The sequence below is a fragment of the Nerophis ophidion genome, linkage group LG11 (genome assembly GCF_033978795.1).
Source record: "Nerophis ophidion isolate RoL-2023_Sa linkage group LG11, RoL_Noph_v1.0, whole genome shotgun sequence".
NCBI lineage: Eukaryota > Metazoa > Chordata > Actinopteri > Syngnathiformes > Syngnathidae > Nerophis > Nerophis ophidion.
The window spans coordinates 19,007,886-19,021,022 of record NC_084621.1 but is presented as its reverse complement, the minus strand read 5'-3'; the positions used below and the strand labels follow the sequence as shown (position 1 = coordinate 19,021,022).

The 13,137-nt window shown below is 38.3% G+C and overlaps 2 protein-coding genes across 5 annotated transcripts in view; one reads left to right on the top strand and one right to left on the bottom strand.

The window, feature by feature from the left end:
- Window positions 1-6,772, top strand: part of leng8 (leukocyte receptor cluster (LRC) member 8) — a 28,582-nt gene extending 21,810 nt beyond the window's left edge. For all 3 annotated transcript variants that reach the window (XM_061915274.1, XM_061915276.1, XM_061915275.1), the window contains 3 exons: window positions 4,826-4,955; window positions 5,032-5,239; window positions 5,313-6,772. In XM_061915274.1, the coding sequence (XP_061771258.1) occupies window positions 4,826-4,955; window positions 5,032-5,239; window positions 5,313-5,475 (501 nt within the window). In that variant the 3' untranslated portion in view covers window positions 5,476-6,772. The remainder of the gene's footprint in view (window positions 1-4,825; window positions 4,956-5,031; window positions 5,240-5,312) is intronic.
- A 35-nt stretch (window positions 6,773-6,807) lies between these two features.
- The window catches only part of rbfox1l (RNA binding fox-1 homolog 1, like), a 40,573-nt gene continuing 34,243 nt past the window's right edge, over window positions 6,808-13,137 (bottom strand). For both annotated transcript variants that reach the window (XM_061915277.1, XM_061915278.1), the window contains one exon: window positions 6,808-11,037. In XM_061915277.1, the coding sequence (XP_061771261.1) occupies window positions 10,993-11,037 (45 nt within the window). In that variant the 3' untranslated portion in view covers window positions 6,808-10,992. The remainder of the gene's footprint in view (window positions 11,038-13,137) is intronic.

Here is a 13,137-nt window from a genome sequence, read left to right as displayed (position 1 = left end):
CGTTAAGAAATGATTGATGTCGATGCCATTATCGAATCTCTTATGGAATCTGGATAGGTTGATGTGTGTGCAGTGAGTTTCAAAAGCCATAGATGTTATATAACTGGGCCGGCACGGTGTTTATACGGAGGAAAGGCGACGTGACTAAGGACAGCATGCGGCTGTTAAGTGGTGAAGGTTTCAGGTGAGAGGACGCTAAAGGCACGCCCCCAGTGAGCATATAGTGCTGCTATGTGCGTTGTAAATAAACAAACACATCACCAACATGGACCCTCTCTTTCGACACCTCGTTTAAGCACACTGTGGAGAAGAAGGGGACCAGCACGTTAGTGAACCCATACGCACAACGGGGCAAGAGAAGTAGGCTTTTACTTTTTCCGAGCCCCATGGCAACGAGACTGATTTTGAAAATGGCGAGAGGGAATCTGGTGTGTTTGGAGAACTTGCCCGGCTGTTCATTTTGGACACAGAAGATGAGGAGTTTGATGGATTTGTGGATGAGGATTGATCCAAAAATAATTTTAGTACATTGATAAATACTTCAATAAAGTACAAACCAACTCAGCTTTGCTCCTTTTTAGAGGTGGGTAGTAACGCGCTACATTTACTCCGTTACATCTACTTGAGTAACTTTTGGGATAAATTGTACTTATAAGAGTATTTTTACTTTTACTTTAGTATATTTATAGAGAAGAAACGCTACTTTTACTCCGCTCCATGTATCTACATTGAGCTCCTTACTCGCTACTGATTATCGATCTGTTAATGCACGCTTTGTTTTGTTTTGTCAGACAGACCTTCAAAGTAGGATCTATCACATGCCTGCGTTTCACCAATCAAATGCAGTCACTGGTGACGTTTGACTCCGTTTCACCAATCAAACAGAGCCAGGCGGTCACATGATTAACTGCACTTTTTTTTTTAATAAACACTTGTTTATAAATTTTAACATTAACAAACAGTTGAAAATAATAATCAAAGTAAGTATAAAAAACGTACAAAACAGCGCCAGGGGGTTGTAAATTCAAAGTAACTCAAATAGAATGCAAAAAATATATTTACATAAAATAAAGTGCAAAGCCATAGGCTCACTCAATCTCAGTAAATAACTTAAATTTGGAACACATTGTTTTCACAGCTTTTTGGTTGTTAGAGGCAGAAAGTGTTTTAATGTAGAGTTCTAAATCTTTTTCTAAAGGCACAAAAAACTGGTCGGGTATTGAGAAACTTACATTTAAGAATATAAAACTTAGCCAATAGTATAATGAGGTTGCAAAGGTTAAATTCATTTTCAAATTTTTTTTCAATACAGTGTAAGACCAAATATATATTATTAAATATATATTATTGTTTTAGTTGCTTAAGAGATATTCCTGGCTCTGAATTTGTTCATTGCTATTTTAATGTTTTTGTGCATTGCTTGTTGCCGTCATCAATAAACGAACAGGTTACTCATCAGTTACTCAGTACTTAGTAGTTTTTTCACGACATACTTTTTACTTTTACTCAAGTAAATATTTGGGTGACTACTCCTTACTTATACTTGAGTAATAAATCCCTAAATTATCAGTACTCTTGAGTACAATTTCTGGCTACTCTACCCACCTCTGCTCCTGCTGCCTTTTTAAAACATATGCGTATGTTTAACCATGCCTGCGCCCAAAAATACGCTGTGCTTTATTTATTCCTTAAGTCAGTGATTCTCAAACTTTTTTTGTCATCCCCCACTTTGGACAAGGAGGAGTTTTCAAGCCCCATCGCCCCAACAGAATGCTAATGCCAAGCTTAACATTTTCAAATTTATTGAACATCAAGTAACATCAAGTTGTATACACTCAAACTCAATAACATAAAATAACATCAAGTTCAATAATAAATAAAATAACTTGCATCAAGTTCAATAATAAATAAAACAAAAGTGTTGTAACTTGCATCAAATTCAATAATAAATCAAATAAAAGTGTTATAACTTGAATCGAGCTCAATAATAAATCAAATAACTTGCATCGAGTTAAATAATAAATCAAATAACTTGCACCAAGTTCAATAATAAATAAAAAAAAAGTGTTATAATTTGCATAAAGTTCAATAATAAATCAAATAAAAGTGTTATAACTTGCATCAAGTTCAATAATATCAAATAACTTGCATCAAGTTCAATAATAAATAAAACAAAAGTGTTATAACTTGCATCAAGATAAATAATAACTCATATAAAAGTGTTAACTTGCATCAAGTTCAATAATAAATCAAATAACTTTCATCAAGTTCAATAATAAATCAAATAACTTGCATCAAGTTCCCTAATAAATAAATTAAAAGTGCCACTTTTTCGTGTTTTGATAAAATTTACCGCGCTCACAATATCTGTTAAAACGTCATTGAGTTCGGGGCTGAGCTGCCTTGACGCGAGTGCTTCCCATTGAATGACGCAGTGTGTCCAATGCGCATTTGGTGCAACCCTCTTTATTAGAGCCTGCTGCCCGTTTCTTAACCCTGGCTTGGTCTGTGCGCCATCAGAGCAAAAGCCCACATAGTTTTCCCATTTAAGGTCGTGTTCTTTGAGGAAACTGTCTATTATCTTGAACAGCTCATCAGCAGTAGTTCTATGTTTTATGTATTTCCAAAACAGTAAATGCTCGCACAATGACTTGCCATTCACAAAGCGGACGCACGTGATGAACAGGCAGTCTTTATTGCTGTCAGTAGCTTCGTCCACTTGTAAAGCAAAACGACTTTATTTTAATTTGTCTACGACAGGGGTCGGTAACTTTCACCACTCAAAGAGCCATTTTGACCCGTTTCACAAATTAAAGAAAACAATGGGAGCCACAAAACTCTTTTGAAATTTAAAATGAAATAACACTGTCTAATCCCCATCTGATTCCCACAATTTCCCCCTCTGTCTTCCTTTTTTTTCTCTTTCTATCCCTTGCTGCTCCAGCCTGGCTGCACAAAATAATATAAATACATTTAGTAAAGTCAAATTTAAATAAGGCAACAAGAGAAGTAACCTACACTTCTCTTCTGTAAAGTAAATGTGAACAGCCGATATAGGCATCTATATCAACTATCTGATTTGCCAGGGAAGCTGGACAGGACAAAACAATTACAAAATAAAATAAAATAAAGATTAAAAATAAAAAAATGAAATAACACTGCATCTAAAGTTTTCTTTTGGCTTTGTGCTATGTATAAACAAACTATGATGGGTTACGTTTATTAAATCAATGAACGACTGCAGAAAAAATGAAATAAAATGTCTGCATGCAACAAAACGTTTTAACTCCGAAAAAGACGTCGGGTTGAAAGCTAAGTAAAATACTTAATGTCTATTTAAGTCCTCCTTGTAGTAATGGAAAAAAACGCCAAACTTAAATTATTCACTGGCAGAGAACCAAAATGCCGTAAAATGTCTATTTCACTGAACAATTAAAAAATGTGAATATATGCAAAATTATAGGAAATTAAAATATTTATCATACGTGGTCAATGTGATTTCTGCTCCTGAACCGCAGAGCACAGCGTCTCCACATCCGGGCTGTATGACGTCACCTTTATCTTCGCACAGGATTGTAAACTCTCATCTGCGAGGCGTGTGCCATGTTTGTTTTTAATAAAGTTCATGTTGGAGAACACCTGCTCACAAACATACTGTATGTGGATCCAAAGATGGACAGGACTCCAAGTGCATACTTTTTCATGTTCACATAAAAGTCGGGGATAGCGTTCCAAGTTTCGAACACAAATTTGTCTGGTTTGGGAAGGTTTTCAATATCACACCGTTTGTGATTCCGAGCAAGAACGGCCTTCTGGCGTGAAACATCTTCAAGGTGCGCTGTCAGGCGCTTTAACTTGGACACCCACATGTCTTTGACGGAGACGCGCGCGGCCGTGGGCGTGTCCCGAGGTTTGACAAGCTGAGCTGGCCGTGACAAGCTGAGCCGCATCAGAGTGATCAAAGAGTCGCATGCAGCTCCGGAGCCGCGGGTTGCCGACCCCTGGTCTACGAGTTCCTCAAGATCACTTGCAATGTCGCATATACGTCTCGCAACTCTGTCGCTTGACAGCGGGACAGCTTTTAATTTTGCTGCGCTTGTCTCGTCAAGCATGACTGACACCATGCCTATTGCAGCGGGGAGAATCAGCTGCTCAGCAATTGTGTGTGGTTTTTTGCATTGAACAATTCTGTATGCAACTCTATATGAACCCAATTTATCCATTTTGTGTAATTGTGGTCCACACATTAGCCTGCTACCCATCCGCGCGAAAGTTTTTTCCGCTCAGCCCCGCCCTCATTAGTTACTGTTGCGTCTGTCAAACTTTCGCTTCTACCTAGAAATGTAAAGCCTACAGGAAAAATAAGTCATTTACATTAATTTATATATCAGATTTCACAGACAGAATCACAAAGTGATTTACAGTTTGTATAGAAAACGGGGTTGTAAAAAAAAATCTAAGAATAAAAAAAAAAATGTTTAAGTGGAATCTCCTCCCGTTTCTCGCGCCCCACCTGTCATGTCTCTATTCCCCACCAGTGGGGCGTGCCCCACACTTTGAGAAACGCTGCCTTAAGTAGAGAAATAGCACCCGTAAAACACGGCGCCTTTTATTACAGTGTGCCCTATGGTCGAAAATACAATACAGTGGCTTTGATAATGGGAACCGGCTCTCAAAAAGTGATTTGAATCCATGGACTCAGTTCCTTTCTTATCGAAGCATTGGGAGAAGCGGTTTTTCGAACATCATCCCTACGCGACCAGAGCTATTCAATGAGCCAAGTTCCACTGGGGCACATCTAACCCAGGACTGTTGTGTGACTCAGGGCGACCACGAGGAGTTCAACCAGTGCCAGACGCAGCTGAAGGCGCTCTACAAGGACAACCCCTCCGAGAACATTGGCGAGTTCACGGCGTACCGCCTGTTGTACTACATCTTCACCAGAAACTCAGGAGGTAGCACGCCCCCCCCCCTCCATCAGCACACCCGCCAAGCCGTGATGTTCCTCACCCAGCGTGTGTCCCCCTGCAGATCTCATCACCGAGCTGGTTTACTTGACCCCAGCACTGAAGGCGGACGCGTGCGTCGCTCACGCGCTCGCCCTCCGCGCCGCCTGGGCTTTAGGGAATTATTGTCGCTTCTTCAAGTTGTACCAGGAGGCTCCTCGCATGGCGTCGTACCTCATTGACAAGTTTGTCGAGCGGGAGCGCAAGGTGGCACTCCGGGCAATGTTTAAAACGTAAGGCGCCTCCTTAGCCCCGCCCCCCATTGGAGACGCTGAAGGTGTGATTGTTGTCTGTGCTTGTCCGCAGGTTCAGGCCGGACCTGGCGGTGCAGTATGTGCAGTCCACTCTGGGCTTCTCTTCTTTAGAGTCCTGTACCGAGTTCCTTACTGAGCTCGGCGTGGCGTTCACACCCTCGGACCCTCTAAAGATAGACTGCAAAAACAGCGCAGCCACTCTGGCTGCCTCCTGAGAGGGCGGGGCTAACACTCTTACACACTTAGGTGCACACACAGCTAGGGAACATGCTTGAGATAGTGCCTGACACACACACATACATACACACGCTCTAAGCTCCTCCCATCGCAGCCACACTCGCACTGTCGGATACACCGCTAACAGTCTTCTGTTATCTTTTCTTCCTCCAAGTCAACAGCCCTTCAAGACCAAGTCCCAAGCCAGACCAAGTCGGGCACGGTCAGCTCAAAGAGACTGAGAAACCAAGACCAGCCCAGAAGTGGTTTGTATGTCCTGCCCGCCCGCCCCGGGTCCTCGGGAGTCCGCGCCCACCCTGAAGTCGCCAGTGAAAGCTTTGGACTAGAGTGCACTTTGGAGCCGGCGACATCACGGCACACCTTTGGCCGGAGGAGGAGTCAAGCGCCTGTGGTGGATGGCCCCGCCCACGAGCGGTTTGTATGCTAGAGGAGGACTCTGGAAGGAGATGCAGGACCACAGAACATGGCGCCTCCTCTGGCCGGACAGCAAGACCCGCCTGGCCTTTCAGGAAGACTTTGACGGATCTCCCGACCGAGGATTAGTCCCAAGTATTCTTTTGCAGTATTCAAGTGTCATGTCAGGCGGTTTGCCCCAGGTGTACATGTGTTGATGTTTCCCACACATGGTAAGTGTGTCTCTGCTGAGTCAGCAGGCCTGCGCCAACTCACATGTGGCCATTGAATGAAGGAAGAATGTCCTTGTGCTTTGTCACCATGATGATCTCAACATGTTTCTCTTTCCTCCCCTTGTTTGACCTCGTCCCCTGTCCTCGCTCCCACCCCCACCCCCCACCCCCGGACCCCTCAGCCGGCCAAGCTGCAGGAGCGCTCGCGAGGAGGGGGTCCGTTTGGAGCAAGTCTCAAGCGAGCCGACGTGAGCCTCGCGCTGTCACGAGTCTTCTCCCTCTCCACGCTGCTGACGTCGCTCAATAAGACGCAGAAATGAAATCACACTTTTTGTTTGCCTGTGAAAAGCTCCAATCATGATTTACCTGTTTTTGCTCCCATGTTCTATGACCTCATCATCCCTTCCTTGGTACCTTTCTAAGCCCCTCCCATCCTTCTCTTGTCTCTCTCCTCTTCAGCATGCGCCCCTCCCCCCTCACCTCCCCTCTCCCATCCATTTTATGTTGGCACATAGTAAGTATGGATGTTGCCGCTCACTAACATCTGGCTCCCTTCCTCCTCCACGTCTGCAGATTGAGCACCAGCATTTGTGTAAATATTGTGTACATAACTGTCATTTTGAAGAATCTAATAAAAACATTTCCAGAACATTCTCTCCTGCTCTTAAAGAAAGCGAGGCTTGGTGTATGACAACGCTTTATTTCCGCCTGCGATACAAACATCCTGGTTGCAAAATGTCCTGTGAAGCGTTTATGAAATGGAAATAAACATGCAGTTAGTGAAGGAAAACAGGAAGGTGCTTTATTTTCAAACTTTTAAAGCGAGGGTCCACTCTGCTACAATGTTTACGTTGAAGATGATGTTGGAATATAACCACTAATTAATGTATTACAAAAATATAGTTTATGTAACCTAATTTTAACTTACGCCGACAATTTCATCCATCCATCCATTTTTTACCGCTTATTCCCTTTTGGGGTCGCGGGGGGCGCTGGTGCCTATCTCAGCTACAATCTGGCGGAAGGCATGGTACACCCTGGACAAGTCGCTATCTCATCGCAGGGCCAACACAGATAGACAACATTCACACTCACATTCACACACTAGGGCCGATTTAGTGTTGCCAATCAACCTATCCCATGTCATTGAATCAAGCAGAATTAAATCTCATTTTAATTAACCGGAAGTGGGGTTTGAGTTTTAAAGTAACAGTTTAAAAACTGACAGTCCAGTTGTGATCGATTACATTTTTTTTTTTACACACTTAAGTTAAAAATCCCAATACACATTTGCTCACATATTTTAAATCAATGAAATTGTCATCTTAATTGAATTGAATTAGTGAACAAAATCTGTTCAATACGGTGCTTTTAAAAAAAAAAGTATTTAATTCAGAGCGGGGCGACTTGTGCACGGTGTACCCCGCCTTCTGACCAATTGCAGCTGAGATAGGCCCCAGTGACCCCAAAAGGGACAAGCGGTAGAAAATTGTTGGATAGTATACATTTTTGTTGCTTCCAATCTCAAAACCCACATCCGGTTAATGAAATTAGATTTACCGTATTTCCTTGAATTGCCGCCGGGGCGCTATTTAATTTAAAACCTCTTCTAACTCCTGCGCTTACCAAAGGCATGGGGTAAAAGTAAGCATGGGCTAATTATTTTAAAACCTCTTCTCACTCCGGCACTTACCAAAGGTATGCAGTAAAAATTTGAGTGTGATGTAAGCTTGGACCTTAAATCCTACTGAATAGGTTAATCTTCTTCCCTTTATGCGATTTCAAATGACTGATATTGAAATCAGCCTCCTCCATTTTGAAAATGATGACAGGGGAAATGTCACTCGTGACGTCACGAGTTTGACCCGGCGGTAATTCAAGGCAGGCGCATACTATATGCCCTGCGGCAATTCAAGGAAGTACGGTTATTGTGTTTGAATCAATTCAATTACCATCCATCCATCCACTTTCTACCGCTTATTCCCTTTGGGGTTTCGGGGGGTGCTGGTGCCTATCTCAGCTACAATCGGGCGGAAGGCGGCTTACACCCTGGACAAGTCGCCATCTTATCGCAGGGCCAAGACAGATAGACAACATTTACACTCACATTCACACACTAGGGCCAATTTAGTGTTGCCAATCAACCTACCCCTAATGAAATTAAATTTAATCAAACAGAATTAAATCTAATTTCATTAACCGGAAGTGGAATTTGGATAATAAAGGAACTGTTAAAAACCCAACAGTCCAGTTGCGATCGATTGATTATTTTTTTTCCACTGAATTAAAAAAAAAATGCAATACTTACATATTTTCTCATATATGTTCATTTAATAAAATATTCATCTTAATTGAATTGAATCCGTGAGCAAAATCTGTTTAATACGGTGTTTTTTTAAATTCAGGGTATAAATTTTTGTTGCCCACATCCGGTTAATGAAATTAAATTAAAACACGTAAATTATAAATATGGTTTAATGTTTGAAAAAAATCAAATCAACATCAATTTAGTGTCAAAAAATATTTCGAAATAAAGAAAAAAAAGAGAGAAACATTTAGGTTACGAGTAGCGGAAGTGACGGTCAACCCTACTTCCGCTAGCGTTAGCATTAGCTCATCGCTTGTGACGGACCGAACTTTGTTTTCACAAGCGCGGGAAGACACAAAGTAATTATTTTAGTTGAATTAAAGAAAGAAGTCATCAAAAACATCAGCTAGCTAACTTGGTGAGGCAGATGGAGCGTAGTATTGCTGGGTAAAAAAAAAAAAAGTTCTGTGTGTGACAATTCGGTTTTCAAAATTATGTTTCAAAATTTAGAGTACAAAATCAATGTCAATTTAGTGTGTAAAACTACAGTGTATACACTTTCAGTGTGTAAAAATTGTGTGTAAAAATAGTATGTAAAATTTAAATATAGAACTTCTGTGTAGAAATTCAGTGTGTAGAAATTCAGTCTGTAAAAACCCAGTGTGTGAAAATTAAGTGTGTAAAAAAATCTGTATAAATTTAGTGTGTAAAAATTCAGTGTTTAAGAATTTAGTGTGTACACATTCAGTGTGTAAAAACCAAGTGTAAAAATTCAATGTATAAAAAAACAAGTGTGTGAAAATTCAGTGTGTAAAATTTTAGTGTGTACACATTCAGTGTGTAAAAAATTAGTTTGTAAGAAGTCAGTTTGTAAAAATCCAGTGTGTAAAAATTCAGTGTGTAAAAACTTAGTGTAAAAATTTGTGTAAGTGAAGTGAATTATATTTAAATAGCGCTTTTCTTTAGTGACTCAAAGCGTTTTACAAATCTAGTGTGTAAAAACCCAGTGTGTGAAAATTAGTGTGTAAAAATCCAGAGTGTAAAAATGCAGTAAGAAACTAGTGCGTAAAAATTCAGTGTGTAAAAAAAACTTGTTGTAAAAATTCAGTGTGTAAGTGAAGTGATTTATAGTTATATAGCGCTTTTCTTTAGTGACTCAAAGCGTTTTACAAAACTATTGTGTAAAAACCCAGTGTGTAAAAATGAAGTGTGTAAAAAAAATATGTTTAAAAATTCAATGTATAAAAAAACAAGTGTGTTAAAATTCAGTGTGTAAAATTTTAGTGTGTACACATTCAGTGTGTAAATATCCAGTAGGTAAAAAATTAGTGTGTAAAAACTTAGTGTAAAAATTCAGTGTGTAAGTGAAGTGAATTATATTTATATAGCGCTTTTCTCTAGTGACTCAAAGCGTTTTACAAATCTAGTGTGTAAAAACCCAGTATGTGAAAATTAGTGTGTAAAAATCCAGAGTGTAAAAATGCAGTGTGTAAGAAACAAGTGCGTAAAAATTCAGTGTGTAAAAAAAACTTGTTGTAAAAATTCAGTGTATAAGTGAAGTGAAGTGATTTATAGTTATATAGCGCTTTTCTTTAGTGACTCAAAGCGTTTTACAAAACTAGTGTGTAAAAACCCAATGTGTAAAAATGAAGTGTGTAAAAAAATATGTTTAAAAATTTTGTGTAAAAATTCAATGTGTAAAAAAACCAGTGTGTAAAATTTTAATGTGTACACATTCAGTGTGTAAATATCCAGTAGGTAAAAAATTAGTGTGTAAAAATTCAGTTTGTAAAAAATTTAGTGTGTAACAAGTATGTACAAATTCCGTGTGTAAAAATGCAGTGTGTAAAAACTTAGTGTAAAAATTCAGTTTGTAAAAAAGTTAGTGTAAAAATTCACTGTGTAACAAGTGTGTAAAAATTCACTGTGTAAAAATGCAGTGTGTAAAAACTTAGTGTGAAAATTCAGTTTTTAAAATTTCAGTGGGTAAGTGAAGTGAAGTTAATTGTATTTATATAGCGCTTTTCTCTAGTGACTCAAAGCGCTGTACAAATCTAGTGTGTAAAAATTTACAGGGTAAAAATCTGGTGTGTAAATTTCAGTACAGAAATATTCAAAACTGAAGCCCCACTTCCAGTGAATTAACACACATTTTTTTACACTGAATTTTAAAAACACGTTTTTTTTTTTCAACACATTCTGCTCACAGTTCATTGAAACCAACAGCATCATTGGCTATAAAAAAAAAAAAAAATCAGTTCCCAAAATTCAAAAAGCAAAACAATTGCTGTTCCATAAATTCAGTGTGGGAAAAAAGGTTTGGCACTAACAAGACAAATGTATTTCTTTCTTTCAGGAAGTAAGCCAGGATCAACTTTTATTTGTGGCACATGTCACACACACCAGCAAGAAGACGAAGAGAGGTAGTTGGTGAGGCACACACACACGCACGCACACACACACACACTAATTGTGTTCATAAATAATACACCGTCGTTGGCATGACAACGCGTCCATATGTACAACTTGATTGTGATTGGCTGATGGCGAGGATGATGTCATCAGTAGGGCGTGAAGCGGTTGTATCCTCCCCGGTACAAACTGGCCTGTGGACGCACCACACACACACACACACACACACACACACACACACACACACACACACACACCTCGTTATGCACACTCACCTCCAGGCTTCACTACACGTCCTAAACCACAGCCGCAGACGTGGAAGTACGTGCGCTAACTCGGCACGATATTGGCTGGGGAAATGTTAACACTTTAGCTGGTGTCTTTAAATCCAGACGTGTCCAAAGAGTGGCCCCCGGGGGCCCAATATGACAACAAGTCATTCAGAAGTGCAGCAAAAGAGCCAACAGGTCCAAAATGTTTCAATATTGACAGTTTTACTTCGTTCAAAAAGTACTAAAAAAGGTATAACTGACGGATAGATCTGAAGTTGATCTAGATATTTGAAAGTAAAAATGATATTTAATGACTTATTTTTAACACTTTTATGAGTGGGACCTTTTCGGGTCCCTGAGACCTTTTGTGTGATTTTTTTGTTTTTGTTTTAAGTATCATTATTCAAAAAGTACTAAAAATGTATAATTGATAGATAGAGCTGAAGTTGATCTCGAGATTTCAAAGTAAAAATTATATTCATTGATTATTGACTTATTTTTAACACTTTTATGAGTGGAACCTTTTCGGGTCCCTGAGACCTTAAGTGGGATTTTTTTGTTTTGTTTTAAGTGTCATTATTCAAAAAGTACCAAAAAACGTATAAGTGATAGATGGATCTGAAGTTGATCTAGAGATTTCAAAGTAAAAATGATATTCATTGATTAATGACTTATTTTGAAGACTTTTATGAGTGGAACCTTTTTGGGTCTCTGAGACCTTTAGTGTGATTTTTTTTTCTTTTAAGTATCATTGTTCAAAAAGTACTAAACACATATAATTGATAGATAGATCTGAAGTTGATCAAGAGATTTCAAAGTAAAAAATATATTTATTGATTATTGACTTATTTTTAACACTTTTATGAGTGGAACCTTTTCGGGTCCCTGAGACCTTAAGTGTGATTTTTTTGTTTTGTTTTAAGTGTCATTATTCAAAAAGTACCAAAAACGTATAATTGATGGATGGATCTGAAGTTGATCTCGAGATTTCAAAGTAAAAGTGATATTCATTGATTAATGACTTATTTTGAAGACTTTTATGAGTGGAACCTTTTTGGGTCTCTGAGACCTTTAGTGTGATTTTTTTTTCTTTTAAAAAGTACTAAACACATATAATTGATAGATAGATCTGAAGTTGATCAAGAGATTTCAAAGTAAAAATTATATTTATTGATTATTGACTTATTTTCAACACTTTTATGAGTGGAACCTTTTCGGGTGCCTGAGACCTTAAATGTGATTATTTTGTTTTGTTTTAAGTGTCATTATTCAAAAAGTACCAAAAACGTATAATTGATAGATGGATCTGAAGTTGATCTAGAGATTTCAAAGTAAAAATGATATTCATTGATTAATGACTTATTTTGAAGACTTTTATGAGTGGAACCTTTTCGGGTCTCTGAGACCTTTAGTGTGATTTTTTTTTCTTTTAAGTATCATTGTTCAAAAAGTACTAAACACATATAATTGATAGATGGATCTGAAGTTGATCAAGAGATTTCAAAGTAAAAATTATATTTATTGATTATTGACTTATTTTCAACACTTTTATGAGTGGAACCTTTTCGGGTGCCTGAGACCTTAAGTGTGATTTTTTTGTTTTGTTTTAAGTGTCATTATTCAAAAAGTACCAAAAACGTATAATTGATAGATGGATCTGAAGTTGATCTAGAGATTTCAAAGTAAAAATGATATTTAATGACTTATTTTTAACACTTTTTTGAGTGGAACCTTTTCAGGTCCCTGAGACCTTAAGTGTGATTTTTTTGTTTTGTTTTAAGTGTCATTATTCAAAAAGTACTAAAAACGTTTAATTGATAGATAGAGCTGAAGTTGATCTCGAGATTTCAAAGTAAAAATTATATTTATTGATTATTAACTTATTTTTAACACTTTTATGAGTGGAACCTTTTCAGGTCCCTGAGACCTTAAGTGTGATTTTTTTTGTTTTCTTTTAAGTATCTTTATTCAAAAAGTACTAAAAACGTATAATTGATAGATGGATCTGAAGTTGATCTAGAG